General features: G+C 30.2%; 1 protein-coding gene across 1 annotated transcript; it reads right to left on the reverse strand.

Annotated features, from left to right (window-relative positions):
- Positions 1 to 1,396: 1,396 nt before the first annotated feature.
- LOC7466031 (uncharacterized) lies at positions 1,397 to 3,412 on the reverse strand. Its single transcript, XM_002323506.4, has 3 exons — positions 3,197 to 3,412; positions 2,767 to 3,093; positions 1,397 to 1,834 (listed from the first exon to the last, which is right to left on the reverse strand). The coding sequence occupies exons 1-3, from the start codon at positions 3,258 to 3,260 to the stop codon at positions 1,689 to 1,691; spliced, it is 537 nt and encodes a 178-aa protein (XP_002323542.3). The 5' UTR covers positions 3,261 to 3,412; the 3' UTR covers positions 1,397 to 1,688.
- Between the last annotated feature and the right edge of the window lie 16,355 nt (positions 3,413 to 19,767).

The raw sequence follows: 19,767 nt of genomic DNA on the forward strand, positions 1-19,767 counted from the left end.
ATGAAAAAAAAAAGAGTTGTCAGTTAATTAACCATATTACAACAATAAAAATAGTTGATTTTGGTATCAAAGATTCAAGTCGACAAGAGAAGTTTGATGGCGTTGGTTTTTTTTTTTACAACGAACATGCTTAAAAAAATAAACCAGGTTCATTTAGATTTTTTTTATTTAGTTGAATTTTATTTTTTTTGAGTGATTTTGGGATATAAGATCGTTAAGTGATTTATGAAGGTTTTACGGTTTCTAGAAGTGTTTGTAATTGAAATTGAACTTTTAGGCCAAACCTTCTTATCAGCCACCACACTAATGACAGCCACCAAAATAATGACTGGATCATGAATAGCAGCGTAGTAGGCGATAGATAGCTTGCCACTACAAGCAACCCATCGTTCAATTAAAAAGAAAACAGAAAACAAGGAGTGGGCGATGCATAATAGCAACAAAAAAAAAAAAAAAAAAAAAACAAAGAATTCTAGGCCAAGGCGTCGTTTGGTTTTTTTTTATTAAGATCATGTGTTTGTGAGCCTAGCTCATTAGCGTCTATTCAAGATTTTTGTACTTTAAAAAAACATTTACCTCTTTCCATTAATTATTTTTATTTAAATATTAATCTTTTTTATTTATTTTTAGTTTTATGATACTTTGAAGATATTAATTTGATTTATAGCGAATTTTATTCTCTTATATTTTATATAAATTAGCTTATTTACATGACAATTGTATAAAAACAAAAATCTTTTGTTATTAGCAACAACATTAATTTATTAATCTGTTAAGATAAAATTAATAAAAACATTTAAAATAAAAAGGCCGGTAGTGTAAGATATATATTTAGAAACATAATCATAGCATTATTATTATTATTTTCACGTTAAAAATTGATCTGAAATCATATATTTTTGCATAAGCAACTTGTATATGTTTCTAAATTAAAAAAAAAAAGATATTCTTAAATGCATTTAGGATATTAACACATTATTTTATTATGTTTAGAATTGACTTGGAATTCTACTTGCAAGGTGTGTGTCTATATATATATATATATATATATATATATATATATATATATATATATATATATATATATGCTTATGACTCTTCTATAAGAGTTTTTATTTTAGGAGTATGCTGGCGGTTGTTTTTTAAAGTATTTTTAACTTGGAAATATATCAAAATAATTTTTTATTTATTTTTTAAAAAATTATTTTTTGACATTAGAGCATTAAAATGATCTAAAAACACAAAAAAAAAATTAATTTGAAGTAAAGAAAAAAATAAAAATTTTTAATTTTTTTCAAAAACGCTTTTGAAATGAAAAACAAACGGGACATAACCAAACACAAACACGATCTTAGATTATTTTTTACCTTTAAATTAAATGTCTTAAAAAAACACATAAAAATTAATCAATTGTATTATTTCATCAAATAAAGAAAGGAACACAAATTCTGTATGCACGAACGATACTCAACAATGGTATATGGTATAGTCCTCATAAAACAATCCTCGACAAAAAACCGAGTACAACAAAGTGTAGCCCCGGGAACAGATAAGTGTAGCCGAACTCTCTTGGGCATTCTATTTTACTAGATATAAAATAATTATTTACTTATAATTCAATGTATAGTATTTTTCATAAGAAAATCATGTTGAAGCCACCATATATATATATATATATATATGCTCGATTACATGGGAGCGGGAGCAGGGGCGGAGACTATGGATGCTGATTCGGAAGCAGCAGGTCCAGGGGTTGCACCGGAGCTCATAAGCTGAATCATGGACCGGTGAGGGTTGTAGCGTGCGGCATCACAGAGGTCAGGCAAAAATGCACCTGCGTGAGTCAAGAGACATTATTGAGAGACAAAATAGCCATTTGTGGGAATATTGATCACTGCTATAATAAAGTTCAAAGTCAGTACACAATTTTTAGCCATGGTACGTTGCCTTTACACAAGGGCGTATGATTCTTTGATCACTGGGAAAGGCAATTCTTTGATTCAAGGTGAAGCAAGCAAGCCACCAAAATGCCTTGGTTGGTTGAAAAGGAAAGTTCAGAGCAGAACATGAAAGGGAAGCATTCAAACAAGACGGATTTACGAAGAAAACGTGGACTTTTACATTAAAAAAAAAAAACCCATGTTGCTGGTCTGTTCTATTATAGTATGTTTTGTATTTAGGTAAGTTTTTAAAGTATTTTTTTTAGATATATATTAAAATAATATTTTTTTATTTTTTAAAATAAAAAAAAATTATACTAGATGCAAAGTATTTTTTTTAATATATATTAAAATAATTTTTTATTTTTTAAAATTTATTTTTAATATCATCACATCAAAATAATATAAATACATTAAAAAATTAATTTAAAATAAATAAATAAAATTTAAAAATTCAATTTGTTTTCAAAAATATTTTTTAACAAAAAAAAAAAAACGGCAAATCACATCACAAACATGCTGTTAAATTATTGATTTTTCTACAAATCTCTATGCTTATTGCTATCAAACCCGACCTAACATCTTCTCTTTTTTGTTCTTTTTTTTTCTCACCAATTCAATTAAAAATCTTACCAAAATGAGAGGAAAAAAAAAACCCAAAAAGAAAAGGGAAAGAAAAAGAAACATTCACCAATTTTACATTTCAAAACCCCCCAACTAGAATTTTAGCACTATTCCCTTTATTTAATCATGAGCCAAAAATATTCCTTATAAAAAAACAAAATTGTCGAATTAAATACATGCATAGATTGTAATTAAGGCTTACCTTCCCCAGCAGCCAGATTGAAGTAAAGGTCAACAATGTTGGGGCAATTCTGGTAACAAGCAGGAGAGCAAAGCTTGGCGGTGAATTGAGGCTCAAGGAGTGCATCAGAAGAAATACCAACGGAGTTCCTGTCAACCCCACAAGCCTTGACACAAGCGTCAGTCTCTATGTAATCTGCCATTTTCTCAACCACCACCTCGGATGTCCGGCACTGGTACTCAACGGCATCATTCTTCGTTGCATATGTCTCCAACAAGCACCTCTTGCCAGATGATGAGATGGTGAAGGCACAAATGTCATTTGGCAATTCCTCGCATACAATTTCAGCTGCCAATTCAAAACAAAACCACCCCTTTTTAAGAAAACTCATTAAAACAAATCTCTAACAAGAATATATACGTGCTGCATGATCTAATATATATATAATTACCTGAAGCTGCATGGAGGAGGAGAGAAGAGAGAAAGAGAACAAAGGAGAATTTGAATGAAGCCATTGATAAGACCAAACTGTTATCGTGCTAATTAAGCTTGAGAGATGGGATTCTTTCTTGGGATGATGATGATCTCTTAAAACCAAGATGGTTTTGTGAGGAGAGGGTGAATAGAGGAGGATATTTAGTGTTTTGCGAATGGTATGATTGTGGCTTATATAGAGAACGCAAACCGGCATGGAGGTGCTTTCCTTGCTTGAAATATTTGCATTTGTCTCTTAAAATGACGCGTAAACCTAGCTATATTTTTGGAACGCGTTAAAGTGGGCAGGTTACAATGCTTGATTCTCTCCTTCGAGCCCATGAGAAGCCTTAGCTCGCTTTTACTTTATTTATTTTTTTATTTATTTTGCAATTTCTTGCTGTCTTTCCTTAATTTATTAGTCAATATTGTATCTCTCAATTCTTACTAGTCATGCGTCCAAATTCGTATGTGGAGACTTAGCAACAACGTGTTTGGGTGTATGCCTAATTAATTAATTAATGGACTTCTAACCATGCAGAAATCTTCTTGTAGTTTACCGTGTCAAATTTCTCAATTTGTCTTGACCATGAATTAATTCCATAGGCTCAATGAACGACGACTGGGGTTACACTAATTTAATTCATTTATTTATTTTATAATTAACTAACTAATGAAGGTTTACATAAACTAATGTTAAGAGAAAACACTGCTTGTTCTCCATTAACGTCAAATCACATATCACTATCTTTGATGAGCTTCTTTTGTGATCACATATCAATATTCATTATTCATTTGACGTTTTGTTATTTTTTTAAATTTCTTTTTAAATTATTTTTGCAATGTTTTTAAATTATTTTTATATTTTAGTATAAAAAATAAATTATAAAATTATTATTTTAATATTTTTTGTTTTAAAATATCTTAAAACATAACTTTTATTGCATCACTTTTTATCTTTTATTTCTTTGAACGGTTGAACCAAAAACAAGGAAAATTAACTCCAATTATTTATTAACGTAATCTTTTGATAATTTGTTAATCGATAAAGATGTAGCGTACATGATATGTTGTTGTTTTGTTTCTTTGGCATATGAAGTGAATGGTATAATTTTTTTTTATTATATCTATTTTTTTATATGTTGTTTTTTATAAATATATCTAACTAACAATATTTTTTATTTTGCAGGCTATGGTTCTTCAACACGAGCCGAGCTCGATTCAGCTTTTTGTTGAAACACATGTGCGGAGTGATGACTGTAAAAAATGAGTGCAACAATTCATGAATAGCCAAGCTCAACACTTTATGGTATATTGGTTTTCAGCTATTTTTTTCTTAAGTTCTTATTTTCATGAATTTGATGAATATATTTTTTTCTTTCCATGATACATACAACAGCCGGTTGAGGAGAGATATGGGACGATCCTTCGACCCATCCGGATCTCAATCCGGATTTATAGTTGGAGGTAGGATCATCTAGTGGACTCGATAGAAATCGAGTGTACGAACTCTCTAACACTAAGACCGAGAACTTGTAGACAACTCATAGTTTTCTTCCAATTAAATGCTCGTAATCAGTTTCGAGCACTCAAACTCTAGAATTCATGACGATGTTAGACCAATAAGTACATGATCAGACGACCCATGTTAATGAAAAATATGAACGACTCACTATTGATTATGAAAAACTTCACAGAATGGTAATGGAGATGAGATCACAGATGGGTGGCCTATATGCACCCCCTAATTGACCTTATAGTCCTAGTAATGACTAGCCTCCTCCTCTTCCTCTAGCACTGCTTCTATTTAGATTTATTGTATTTGAAAGTACAAATATTTAAATTTATAATAAATATTTGATTTTTATATTATTTTAATTTATTTGAAGTATTTTTCTACTTTTGTTCAATATATATTTTTAAAAATATTTTTAATAAAGTACAGAGGGTTTTACCGAAGAACCCAATCCGTCGATATATTCAAGAGAGTTAGAAAATAATTTCTACAAATGTCACTGCTACTATTTATTCACCGATGAAATTATATATAACAATTTACCGATGGATATACTGATGGAAAAATTAAAATACTGATGGAATTACATATGGTGATTTACCGATGGATATATTGATGAAAGATTAAAATACCAATGGAATTACATACAGTTTTCATGTCATTGATATGTTAAATTTATCGATGAATATCACGACCGGTAATTTGTTTAGGCACCATTTGTCCGTCGGTGACCCCATCGATGAATTTATTACTGATGGACTCATGGACAAATAATAAATTACTTACGAGAGTTTTTCCAACGGACAATTGTCGTTTGTGATTCCATCGGTAAAAAACGTATCGACAAAATATAAGTGTAAAAATACCGACAGAAATTTTCATTGGTAACATTGTTAAATCTAGTAGTGAATTCAAGACGACATCTTTAAAAAAAAATGTTGAGATGAAAACATATTGGATCAACCCAAGTCAACCCAGGTTAACATTTTAAATCCGCGATTCGGGTCATGAGGCCATGATAAACCCAAAGAAAAAAAATAAAAATAAATTATAAAGCTCAATTCACAATAAACTCATTGTTGAATGATGAAATTGGAAAAAAATCAATCTAAAAAATGACACAATAAAATGACTTAAGTCTACTCGAGTTATGAGACTATGCTAATTTCATAGAAAAAAAATACAAAACAAATAGCAATGATTAATTCATAATCAAACAAATATTAAAGATGAATGATGAAACTAAAAAAAAATTAACTAAAAAAAACTCGAGTCAACTAGGTTAACTCGTAAAACTCGTGACATGAATCATGAGACTATGATAACCATAAAAAAGCAAGCAATAATAAATTATAAAGTCTAATAAAGAATAAACCAAGTGTTGAAGGGTAAAATTAGAGGAAAAAAAACATAAAAATACCGACAGAAATTTTCATTGGTAACATTGTTAAATCTAGTAGTGAATTCAAGACGACATCTTTAAAAAAAAATGTTGAGATGAAAACATATTGGATCAACCCAAGTCAACCTAGGTTAACATTTTAAATCCGCGATTCGGGTCATGAGGCCATGATAAACCCAAAGAAAAAAAATAAAAATAAATTATAAAGCTCAATTCACAATAAACTCATTGTTGAATGATGAAATTGGAAAAAAATCAATCTAAAAAATGACACAATAAAATGACTTAAGTCTACTCGAGTTATGAGACTATGCTAATTTCATAGAAAAAAAATACAAAACAAATAGCAATGATTAATTCATAATCAAACAAATATTAAAGATGAATGATGAAACTAAAAAAAAATTAACTAAAAAAAACTCGAGTCAACTAGGTTAACTCGTAAAACTCGTGACATGAATCATGAGACTATGATAACCATAAAAAAGCAAGCAATAATAAATTATAAAGTCTAATAAAGAATAAACCAAGTGTTGAAGGGTAAAATTAGAGGGAAAAAAACATAGATTTGTTTTAAAAAAAGAACATTATTTGGCTGGTTGTAACTGCTTTACCGGCGTGAGTAATCATTCCAAGCCCTGGAAGTCTTCCTATGAGGTTGGAATATTCCGGGTTTAGGTAGAATTTCCAGAATAGGCTGAGATTCTGAGTGAGATGAAATCAATTTCAATTTGTTTTGTTTTTTTTAACTAGAACGGGATATACCGACCAATCTGGACAGAACAAAATGAAATTAACAACCTTGGTTTGTGGGGTTTATCAAACTTTTTAGCCATATTATAACTCATAAACAATAACTATTCTTCTTTATTCGATCTCTTGTCTCAAAAGCTCGTAAGTGCTAGATTTTATCACTTTTTAATTGTTTGGATAGAGGATGATCACACGTTTATATCAATATTTCCTTCTCCAAAATTCATGAAATTGGTGGTTAATGATAGAAGACTTGACCTACAAAACAATCCATTTTGGTGGGATTTATGGACCCTCTAATGATAAAGTCATTGACTTTTAATAAGCGATTGTAATAAATGAGAGACTGAGCTTTAAACTATAAGAACAAGAGTGTTTATTCTTAGTTGTGTATGATAAATGCTCTGAAAATAAGTGTATAAATGCATAGAGAATAGGATTTAAGGACCCTCTAATGATAAAGTGTGTTTATTCTTTACCTGGGGTGGTTCATATGGTATCTATGGCTTCTAAGCTTTGTCATGTTACTTGAATGGATGGGTTGGAACGCCATCTCATCTCTTCTTGATAGTATTAATGACGGATAAATATCTCGTACACAACATTAATAAGGGATAAACATCACTTACACAATATTAATATTAATGAAAATATAATAGGCTCTTAAAAGATTTTTATGTATCTAGGGATGCAGGGAGATGATCATTCTTAAATGAAAAAAGACATGTGGGAAAGTGAGTCAGAGATAAGAAAAAAGTATCTAAGCCTGTTTTCTAAGTTAGGTAAGAAATTAAATTTTAAGGACAAAATCTTATTAGGAGGGGAGAATGTAAACCGAAAAAAAAAGAGAATAAATGAATAACACATAAAGCAATAATAACAATGAATGTGAAGTTTATCAACATGGACAAAGACTAATGAATGTGAAGTATGTCGTCGTGGACGAAGACTAATGAACGTGAGGTCTATCGTCATGAACAAATACTAGTTATTAAAACAAATCTATTATGGATGTGGATCGATAAATGTGAATAATTGTTTGAAAAAATGAAAACATACTAATCCATGTGTACTTTTCATAAATGAGGAAAAATGGAGGAAATATTCTAGTTAAAACAATGAAATGAATGAATAAGGTTTGGACGTGTATGTAAGAAATAAATAATATGTGGCCATATGAGTATTGAAATAAAGGTAAAAGAAAAAGGACTAAATTGAGAATATTATATAATATATATGGTAAAAAGGGGATGTTGAATTGTCTAAGAATGAATGAATAAGGTTTGGACGTGTATGTAAGAAATAAATAATATGTGGCCATATGAGTATTGAAATAAAGGTAAAAGAAAAAGGACTAAATTGAGAATATTATATAATATATATGGTAAAAAGGGGATGTTGAATTGTCTAAGATGAGCCTAATAATTTTTCTATGAATAAATGTTATCATGAACTTATTATTATATTTTATATGTTTTATAGGTTCTTCTCACACCATAAGACACGACAGTCATAGAATTTAGAGTTTCTAGTTTGTTAGATATATTATTAATTGTATTCATTTTGCTTTTATGTAAAGAATTGTAGAAATTACTTAAAATGCTTGTAACTAATCCTTTTGTGACTAACTACGTGTATTTAATTTTTTGTATCATTTAGGTTAGTTTTTTGAAGTTATCTTTGCATTATATTTTATGTGTTCTGAAATGTTAAAATTTTAGGGAGCAAGATGACAAGTTGAAAAATGAAATAATGATGTGATGTTGTACTGAGATATAATTATTAAGATTGAAAAATGATTAAATAAATTGGGGCATGTTTGAGGTTATCATGTGTTGGGTTTTATTTGCAAGAAATAGGTTATTGAAGAACTAAAATATTAAACTTTAAGAGGAAACTCTACTGTAATTTTGGTAGAATAAGAAACAATTATGAAGGATATAATCATAGAATAAATAAATATGGAAAATGAATTTTGTGTGTGTGTGTGTTACATTAATATAGTAAACAATGATATATGTCGTGTTATTTTGTATGGATATCACATTCTCGTGTCCATGAGGCTATCATAGTTGTCCAAACTTATCTTAGTGGAGATGTACTACTTGGGAATGAGGGTGTACAAGACTCACCTAGATAAATGTGATCCCTTATCTCATGAGGATTATAGATTTCATCTTGGATGTATCTACCAACCATACTTCTTCCAAACTTTTATAGAATAGGCTCTAGGGAGCTAGATGATTATGGCATGGAACGACAACATTGATAGCTAACTTCAATTGTGCAGTGGCAGAAGAACACGTTTAGAGTGACTGCTTATTATGAGAGCTTCATGTCCACGAGAACATTCTCTAGAGAGACTGGTAGATCATCAAGGTGGAATACTTTCCAAGTCATTTTGTTTAGCCTTCTCTGGATAATACAATTGTCTCCTAGCAGAAGGGATTGCTTGTGGTTAAAAGGTTGGGATTGAGGGAGCTACCTCATGTGCTAGCACTTGCTGGGGTGACAAAGTTTGATGTTGCCATTAGGATGCCAACATGGCTTGGGTAAAGGCTTCCACCTGATTGATGAGTTGTTGAAATTTTGATGGAGCAGGCGTGCCAGCAACCACACGAAGGTTCATCGCATGTCTCATCCCGAGGGTATCTTAATCATATGTCATTAATAGCGATTAAAGATTTCAAAAACCAGTATAACAAGAACAGTTGATGCCTTTTTTATTAGTTTTCCATAAACAGCATCAATTGATGATGTTTCAAAATCCATTATATGATTGAGGCTTTTTTTAGTGTTTGGATAAAGAATGGTCGTACATTCATATCAATATTCATTTCTCCAAAATTCATGAAATTGATGATTGATAATAAAAGACCTGTCACCTATAAAATAGTTCTTTTTTGTGGGATTTAGGGACCCTTCAATGATAAATTTAGTGACTTTTAATAAGGGATTATAATAAATAATAGAATAAACTTTAAATTCTAAGAACAAGATTGTTTGTTCTTAGTTGTGTATAATAAATGCTCTAAAAATAAGCATATAAATGCGTAGATAATAGAAAAAATATGACCCTTTACTTGGGTGGTTTAGAGGGAATATATAGTCTCTGAACTTTATCATGTTACTTGAATGGAATGGTTGGAATGTCATCTCCTCCTGATAGCATTAATATGGAATAAATATTCATTACATAATATTTATGAGGGATATATATCTCTTACACAATATTAATGTTGATAAAAATAGATAGGCCATCAGGAGACTTTTATGAACCTATGGATGTCGAGAAATGATCATTCTTGACTTTTAATATTTTATATTAAAAGACATAAAAATAAAACAATAAATAGTCGTGATTTAATATGAGGCCTAAAAAGATTATCAACTCCATATGTATTTAGAGTTTGAATGATTCCAAGCCCAAGAGTGTTGGGTCTAGCATCTTTAAAAAACTCACATGCACTTAGACTCGACAGACAATTGAACTCAAGGATATTGGGTCTGACATCTCTCTAGACCCACATGCACTCGAGCCCAATACATAGCTAACCTTAAAGGTATTGGGCTTAGAAGCAAGCCAAACCCATAAGCATAAATATATTGAGCTATTACTTTGTTTATATAATTGGATGTTAAGCATATATATATATATATATTCCAAACTTAGATTATCATTCGCCAATCGGAAAGCAATTGTAAATTTGGAAATAATTTTAGTTCTAATCAAACAATTTGCATACTAGATGCCATCCCCTAGCAAGATTGAGCATGTAACAGTAATTACAAATTTTGCCTGACCTGGATCACAATATGGCTCAGCCCTGACCGAGGGTATTTAGCCGACATACGGTCGGGAATTCACTGCCCTCTAAAAAAGTAAAAAATACATGGGAAATTTGACTGGCAAACGAATATTTAATCTAAGGCATGTTTGTTTTCTGAAAAATAGTTTTCGGGAAATTATTTTCCAAACTTTCCTGTGTTTATTTGCCATTAGAAAAGTTGGTCAACAAAAAACACTTTCCGGTCAACAAAAAACACTTTCCAGTCAACGGAACACTTTCCAGTCAACGGAAAACACTTTCCAGTCAAAGAAAAATTTGGTTTGGTTTCCAGAAAAGTATTTTCCCTTTTGGCTGTGTTTGTTTTTCGGAAAGTGGTTTCCGGAAAATCACTTTCCAAACTTTCCTGTGTTTGTTTGCCATTAGAAATGTTGATCAACGGAAAACACTTTCTAGTCAAAGGAAAATTTGGCTTGGTTTTCAGGAAAGTGTTTTCCTGGAAAATTTGGGCAGAAAACACTTTCTGGAAGTTGTGAAAAATTTAGAAATGTCATTATTTGTTGATTATATCAAATTTGATCCTCAAACTTTTGATTGCTATATATAATTTGTTTTGAATATTTATTTTTCAATTTCATCTCTTACAATTTAATTTTTATATTAACTTTAATCCTTATTTTTATAATTGCTATTTACTTTTTCCTTATAATGTTTTATTAAAAAAATTTATCTATCAAATTTAGTCCTCATTCTTTTGATTGTTACTTATTTTATTTGAAATAATTTATAAAATGTTAATTATTATTATTTTAATTTCTTCATCTTTTATTTTTTTTAATTTTTTAGATTTGATCTCTATTATTTTGATTATTATTTATTTTATTTGAGATAATTTATAAAATTATATTTTTTTTAATTTTATTCTCATTTAACTTTTTAATTTGTAAGATTTGTTCCTCATTATTTTAATAAACTTGAGAAAAATAAAACATTAATAAGTTATTTTTCAGCTCATTTTTCATGACATAACCAAACACTGGAAAGTGTTTTCCAACTTATTTTTTATTATACTGTCAAACATCAAAAAATATTTTTTCAAAATTTATTTTTCCTAAAATTTATTTTTTAAAAAATAAATACTTTTCAGCAGTCTTCTTCGAAGATGCATCGAATGGTTGATTTACAAGCAAGAAGTTTCCAGTTAGCCATCCCTGTAGCCATGGAGTCTCTCTTACGCAGCGTGTATGACCCAAAAAACCACAAGTCTTCATCTCCAAAGTTCAGACTGGAAATTAATCTTTTAACTGTAAAGTTCGAAAGAGAATTAAATTCTAATCACTGTGTTAATTGTTAAACTTACAATTATTAAAAAAATAAAAAATAAAAAGACCTGCTTTGTTTTGTTTTCAAACTCCAGAAAGTGAAGATCTTGAGACCTAGGGATAACAAGAAACCACTCTAGTTAAATACACCAAAATTTTCCATCTCTTGTGAAAATTATTTTATTAAATTTACCTTATATTTATCACATTTATTCAATTACTATTACTAAAACAATTAAAACTGAACAACGTACTAATAGGTCAATTTTACTGTTCATATAAACACTAAAATTGTGAAATTTACTTTTAGAGAGATCATTACAGCTACAACTCTGCAAGGGTATGGATGCTCTTAGAGCATCCAATTCATGCTTCTTATTTTGCAGCTTAAATTTTAGCTAAAAAATCATTTTAATTAGTTATCTTTATTAAAATAAAATAAAAAACATGCTCTTTAAAACAAATATTTGCAGCAGCAGTTACAAATTCCAACGCTAGCTGATCATCTTTTTTAAAAACATAGTAAGAAATTGCCCTAGTTTTGGCACCATATATCTTATTTGTCCATAAAAGCTATGAATACAATAGATTACTAAGATTATCAACTACCAGACAATCTTGAACTTGCTTGCATGCCAACAACACTAATCCAGTATTTGACTATACTTTCTATTCTCGATCTTTATTGGTATCGTAGTCATCACGGTGAAGTCTTCGAATCGAGGGGAAGATATTTCAACATTTTCTGGAGGTAATTTGTGTAGTCATTAAGTTGTAGACCAAGCTCACCCCAACACTAGCAACAAGGTTAAGAACAACTCATTAAGGAGAAAAAATCAATGATTTTCCCTGAAAAATCAAAGTCGAAACAAGAAACAACCTATCCATTGTTTACTTCTTGCTAGCTGCAATGACCCAACAATGATGTTTACATCAAAATTCAAATGCAATACTTGATGGGGGGAAATAGTATTTTGCAGGAAAAAAAATCATTTATGATCCCGTGTAAATCACTCAAGTAGAGATTACAGTCTTCATAGTAAAAGAAAAACACAAACAAATAAGTGGATAAAAATACAATGTCGATGTACCGTGTAGATTGCGGGGAAAAAAAAGAGAATCATTGTTGCCATGTGAACTTGCAATGGAGTCAATATTAGAAGATTGATAAAAACAAACGAAAATAATGATGAAATTTTTTTGTCGGTATATTGCTATAATCTTTACCGATAAAATTTTTCATTCTTGTATATATCGGTAAACATTAACAGAAAAATTCTTTTGGCATATACCGAGAGAATTGCAGTGGAATAATAAAAAATTAAAAAAAAAGTCAAACAGTACGACGACATGTAACTTTTATAAACGACGTTACCGACAGAATTAACCTGACAGTAAAGTACATTCGTAAATATGCCGACAAAAAAATTCCCTCGGTATATACCAATGATACAATGTCGATGTACCGTGTAGATTGAAGGGAAAAACAAGAGAATCATGGTTTCCATGTCAACTTGCAATGAAGTCACTGTTAGAAAATTGATAAATAAAAATAAAATTATTGATGGAATTTTTCTGTTGGTATATTGCTATGACCTTTATCGATAGAATTTTTTATCCATGTATTCATCAGTAAACACTAATAGAAAAATTCTTTCAGTATATACTGAGGGAATTGCATTGAGAAAATAAACAATGAAAGAAAAGCTCAAACAGTACGATGATGTGTAACTTTTATAGACGACGTTACCGACAAATTAACCTGACAGTAAAGTGCGTTCGTAAATATGCCGATTAAAAACTTCCCTTGGTATATACCAAGAGAATTACAGAGGGTATTACAGTGGGATTCAAAAAAGAAAAATCATACGGTGACGTGGTCTTTAAGTAAGCAAATCTACCTTCTTCTTCTTTTTTATTTCAACTCAATTTTAAAATGTTAAAAAAAATTTGGCATACTTTTGTAATTTATGTATTTTGTTTGGGTGTTTACTTGTTTTATAGTTTTTTCTCATAAAAATTTGTTGTATGGATTTATAATTTGTACATGTTAGGGTTTGTTTTAGATTTTGTAAAATTGCATTTGTTTGTAAATCGATGAAACTTATGTCAAATTTTTAACTTGGGTGTTTTGTGATGAAATAAATAATAGCTAATATAACAGATTCGTTTTATATTTTATCAATTTTATTGCCGAGTTGAAATTTTCAGTAAATATATAGAAATTTAAATTTATGTAGATAATTGATAATTAGTTAAGAGTACTATTAAAATAGATTAAATAGGTTTTAGCTAAATCAATATTTTTGCAAATTTATTTAGTTAATATAGTTAATTAATACATGTTATCATCGTTATTTTATATAAGTTTGATATAAGTAATGGATGATTGTTCATGGATGTATATAGATTTACCCTAAGCGGATGATGAATTATTATAATGGGGTTCAATGTTTTATTAATTACACACTATTTAATCTGAGAAAAATTAATGAAGGGGGTATTAGATGTCCATGCAAAAAGTGTAAAAATAAAAATTTTCTCGATCTAAATTTTGTAACAATGCATCCTCTATGAAAAAAGGTTCATAAAGAAATACTTGTATTGGTATGCACACAAAGAACCATATGTTCATCACGATATCATAGTAGAAAGGATGGTTGGGTCAACTTCTAATTCTAGCAACGTGTATGGAGTTGTAGATGAAAATAGTAATCCATATAGAAATACGGTTATGGAAGTGATGAGAATGAATCAGGGTCATGCCGGTCAATTTCCAATCATAAATGAAAAACCTAATGCAGACGTGGTCATGTTTTTTAATCTTTTGAAAGATTCTGACGATTCGTTATGGGATGGTAGCACAAATCACAGTAAATTATTGGTTGTTACATAGGTGTTCACCATCAAGTCAGATCGTGGGTTGAGTGAGGTCGATTATAATAAAATTATCGAATGGGCGAAAAGCATTTTACCTGAAGGGAACACATAGAAAATGAACTTTTATGGTGCTAAGTCCATGATGAAACCCCTCGGTCTAGGATAGAAAATTGATATGTGTCCAAACTTCTGCATATTGTACTACCTTGAAAATACAGAGTTGAATGAGTGCAGAACATGTGGGCATTCTTGTTATAAACCTACGACTGACAGAGGAAGGACTCTTGTTGCACACAAAAAAACTTAAATACTTTTGAATCACACCTAGACTGTAAAGTTATTCATGTCACCAAAGACTACTGAGCACATAACATGGCACAAATCACATGATGTTATGGATGGAGTGATGGTGCACTCTTTCAATAGTGAAGCTTGGAAACACTTTAACAATGTGCATCCTCACTTTTCAATGGAGATAAGGAACATGCATCTTGGGTTATATACAGACAAATTCGATACATTCGAGTCATTTGTTGCTCCTTATTTTGGTTGGCTGGTGATACTCACGGTTTACAACTTGCCTCCAGAGATGTGTATGAGGTCAGAATTCATTATTTTATCTACGATCATACTCAATCCACTATGGGAACTGTTTACTTCTCAATGCACTGATAATTAATGTTCTTTTGATTGTTCACTTTTTTTCCCAATAACATCACCGACAGAAAAGAAGTCATTGGTAATATTTGGAGGGGTTTTCTAAAACTTTTCATGAAAGTTAATGAAAAGTTAAAAATTTTCATTTGACTTTACTGACAGAATAAAAAGTCATCGATAATTCCATCGATTAAACTAAATTAAAAGATCAGAATCAGAACAGACGGGGCTTCATCTTCTTCTTTCTTCGTCTCTCACAGAGTCGTTTCACTCTCTTTATCTTCTCTTCTCTCTCTTCTTCTCAGCCAAAATCAAGCAATCTCTTTTCTTCTCATCCTCAAGTATGTTGTCTTTCTTCATTTTTTTTCTTTTTTTGGTTTATTAACAGTCTCTTTTCTTTTCTTTTCTTTTCTTTTCTTTTCTTTTTCTTTTTTTAATTATCAGCCAAAATTAAGCACACCATTAAGGTAAGAATTTTCCATCCCTTTATTATTATTATTATTTTGCATTATTTTTGTTTTTGTCATTATTTTTGTTCAATTTTGTGTTCTTAATAATTTTATGAATTAATAAATGTGTTGAATTTTAGTTTTTATTGAAATAATTTTTGCATTATTTAGTTGAGTTTTAGTTTTTTTTTCAAATTTGTTGTTCAATTTCAATTGAATGTGTAGGATTAATTTTAATTATTATTTTGTATTTAATCCATTTAGAATAAGTTTTTTCAATTTAGGATTAAAAATATTATCACTTAGAAATAATTGTGTTAAATTTTAGTTGTTGTTGTAATAATTTTTGCGTTATTTTGTTGAATTTTAGTTGTTGTTTTTTTTTCAATTTTGTTGTTCAATTTCAATTAAATATGTAGGATTAATTTTAATTATTATTTTGAAATTTTGTAAACTTAGGATTAAAAATATTATCACGTACAAAATGAAAATTTTCTATGAAATTGAATTATGCTATATTGTTAGAAGAAATTTAATAAAATCAACTGGTTTGTGGCATATATGTTTTGTATTTGCAGTTTAAAATATATAGGAATCGTTTAATTTTTTTTATATGTTAATTTGAGTAGATGCCTAGGTGAAAGTCTATTGCACGTCGCAAGGAAATGATCGCTGCTACTGCTAGTTCTTCTAGGAGCAATTCTTACGACAACGAGTCATTGGTGCCAACCAAGAACAGGCACTTGAGGCACATGCATTGACTCACGATGCGAGCTTGTCAAATGCGATACCGCAACGTTGAGTAGGGTCCCTTCACAGCGGGATCCATTTCCTCGCAAATACGAGGCTTAGTGGAAGGACGACCTTTCAATGTAAGTTTGTTTTGCTTTCACCATGACATGTTTAATCATTTTTGAAAAAATAATTACATTTAACGAATGCAATTTCAGTTTACAAACATTGAGGCTGCGAGAATAATAACATCGGCCTTTAAATTGTAGATGGAAATTCCATTGTTTCAATGAAGCCAAGTTTCCAAACATCCTGAAGAAAAACCGCAGGTCGATGCATAGTTTTCAAGGTTCAACGTTAGTATTAACTTAAATATATTTTTTATGTTAATAAGGTTAGTATATTGAAATTACTAAAAAATTTCTTTTATAAATTTTCAAGGGAAAATTTGAATGGGAGAGAGTTGATAATAATGTTGCGAGAAGGGTTTGGGAGAATCATGTTGCAATTAGGTAAGATCGAATTCAGGATCATTTTCTTTATTCCAAATATTAAGATTTTATTTTTCATATACTAATAGATAATTAATTTGTACCATATAGGTTGCGTGATTTTTTGTACGAAACGCAAAAGAAAACCAAAATATATGCGAAAAAAAAAGAGCTTCTAGGTTGGAATGGCATGGTGGTTTGGAAGGATTTCAGAACGTCGTACGTCTTAGATGTTGTATAGGTGGAATACATTAAGCATGTGACATCCACATGTTTCACGTGATGGTGACAGTCCGATATGGAAAATCAAAATTGGTTTGTTCATGGTTCTGTTACCACACACACCAGTAGCTCTGTTCTGTTCATTTCGCATGCAAAGTGGATAGTAGGATTTTTTTATTACATCCATTTTTTTATTAGTTGTTTTTTATAAATATATTTAACTGACAACCTTTTTTTCTTGCAAACTATGGTTCTTAGACGTGAGCCAAACCCAATAGAGCTTTTTGTTGAAACGCATATGCGAAATGATGACTGCCAAAAAAAGGTGTAACAGTTCATGGATAGCCGAGTTCAGTACTTTATGGTATGTTGGTTTTCAACCATTTTTTCTTAAGTTATTATTTCCTTGAATTTGATGAATTTATTTCTTCTATACAAGATACATATAACAACCAGTTGAATGAAAGATACAGAGACGATCCCTCGACCCATCCGGATGTAGATCTGGATTTGTGGTTGAAGGTAAGCTCGTTCAATGGACCTGATAGAAATCGAGAGTGTGGATTTTCTAACATTATGACTGAGAACTTATGGACGACCCATGGTGCTTCAACTGTTGAATGCTCATAATTGATTCTGAGCACTCAAACTTCAGAATTTGTGGCGATGCTAGACCAATAAATGTGAAAAATATGACTCACTACTGATTATGAAAAACTATGTCGATCGATAATGGAGATGGGATCATAGATGGGTGGTACATGTGCACTAATTGGCCCCATGATCCCGGCGACGACCAACCTCCTCCTCTAGCGCTGCCTCGATTTTAGATTTATTGTATTTGAACATATAAATGTTTAAATTTATAATAAATATTTCATTTTATATTATTTTAATTATTTTCTACTTTTGTTCAATATATTTTTCTAAATATATTTTTAAAATATTATTGATGTTGTTGCTAACGAAACATCTCCGTCAATATATTCCAAAGAGAGTTGGAAAAGAATTACTGCAAATATTACTGCTACTGTTAACTCACCGACAGAATTACAGATGGTATTATGTCAGTAATATGTTATATTTACTAATAGAGATACCAATGAAATGAAGCAAATAAAATTTGTTTGGCACGTTTTGTCTATTAGTAAATCCATCGATATAGTTATTACCAACAGATCATAAATTACCGACAATTTGAAGAGATGAAGAGCTACACCATTGTGTTGCCATGGCAAAAAAGAAATAATTAAGGTATTCTAGAAAATGTATACACAACATATTTAGGAAATTATTTAAGGGGATCGTTGTAAGTTTATAATTTATGCATGGAAAACACCTAAAGCTTTTCTCTACATGAAAAATGTCTTTCAAAAGATACTCTGAAAAATAAACTAGGAGAATTGAGAATTTCATAGTAGAATAAAGAGAAGTTAAGAGCCAATCAATTTGGGTATTAATTTGATGATTAGAAAGTAGAAAAAACAATTAAAAGATTACATGGGGGTTATTTGTTGCAAGAATTACAAGAGAAGCCACTAAAACACACCTTCACATCCATCAACCACAAAATCAAAAGACCTTTCTTCAACTAAGTTGTGATAATCTGCCTTCATCTTCAAATAGAACACATTTGAATCACTAGCTGAGGCCTTTGGAATCAACCTCGAGTCGAGCAACTTCAAGATCTTATCACAAATCGAATATAATTCGGTCTCAATTTTATCCCTATAGTCATGAATCATAGACATATGGTCTTCATTTCCAACATTTTTGTCGTGAGCTGATGGTGTGGTTGCCATTGTTTGAGAAAGAGAGAAGACGGAGATCGGGAGAAAGAAAGAGAAGAGAATTTAGATCTTAATTCAAATAAAATTAAAGGCAAACCTAAGATTTAGATCGGATGTGTGAAGAAATAGAGGATAAAGAATTCTTTTCCCTCTCTTTTATTTCCCTCGAATATTTTTCCCTCTACTGTATCCCAACTAAATAGAGATTTCTCCAGTACTCGTTGTATTGTTCATGTAGGTAAAAATAATTAGTCATTTAGCTAGCAACTATGCATTGTAATAAAATTCTATACATCCTCAATATTTTAGCTAAATAGGTAGGATAACTAGCAAGAATATTGATGCTCTAAAGGCCTTGTTATTTTAGCAAAGTGAATAGTACTCGTTATGTATATCGAGTATTATAGCAATCTTCAATTTATAGCCTATTAAGATGACGATGTAAATAAAAAGAATGAACAATATGTATTTAAAATTAACGAAAATTGTAAACATAGATATGTTATCTTTAAACAAGGTAATTGAGTTTGGATGTATATGAAAAGA

This window comes from Populus trichocarpa, chromosome 16 (genome assembly GCF_000002775.5).
Source record: "Populus trichocarpa isolate Nisqually-1 chromosome 16, P.trichocarpa_v4.1, whole genome shotgun sequence".
NCBI classification, from domain to species: Eukaryota; Viridiplantae; Streptophyta; class Magnoliopsida; order Malpighiales; family Salicaceae; genus Populus; species Populus trichocarpa.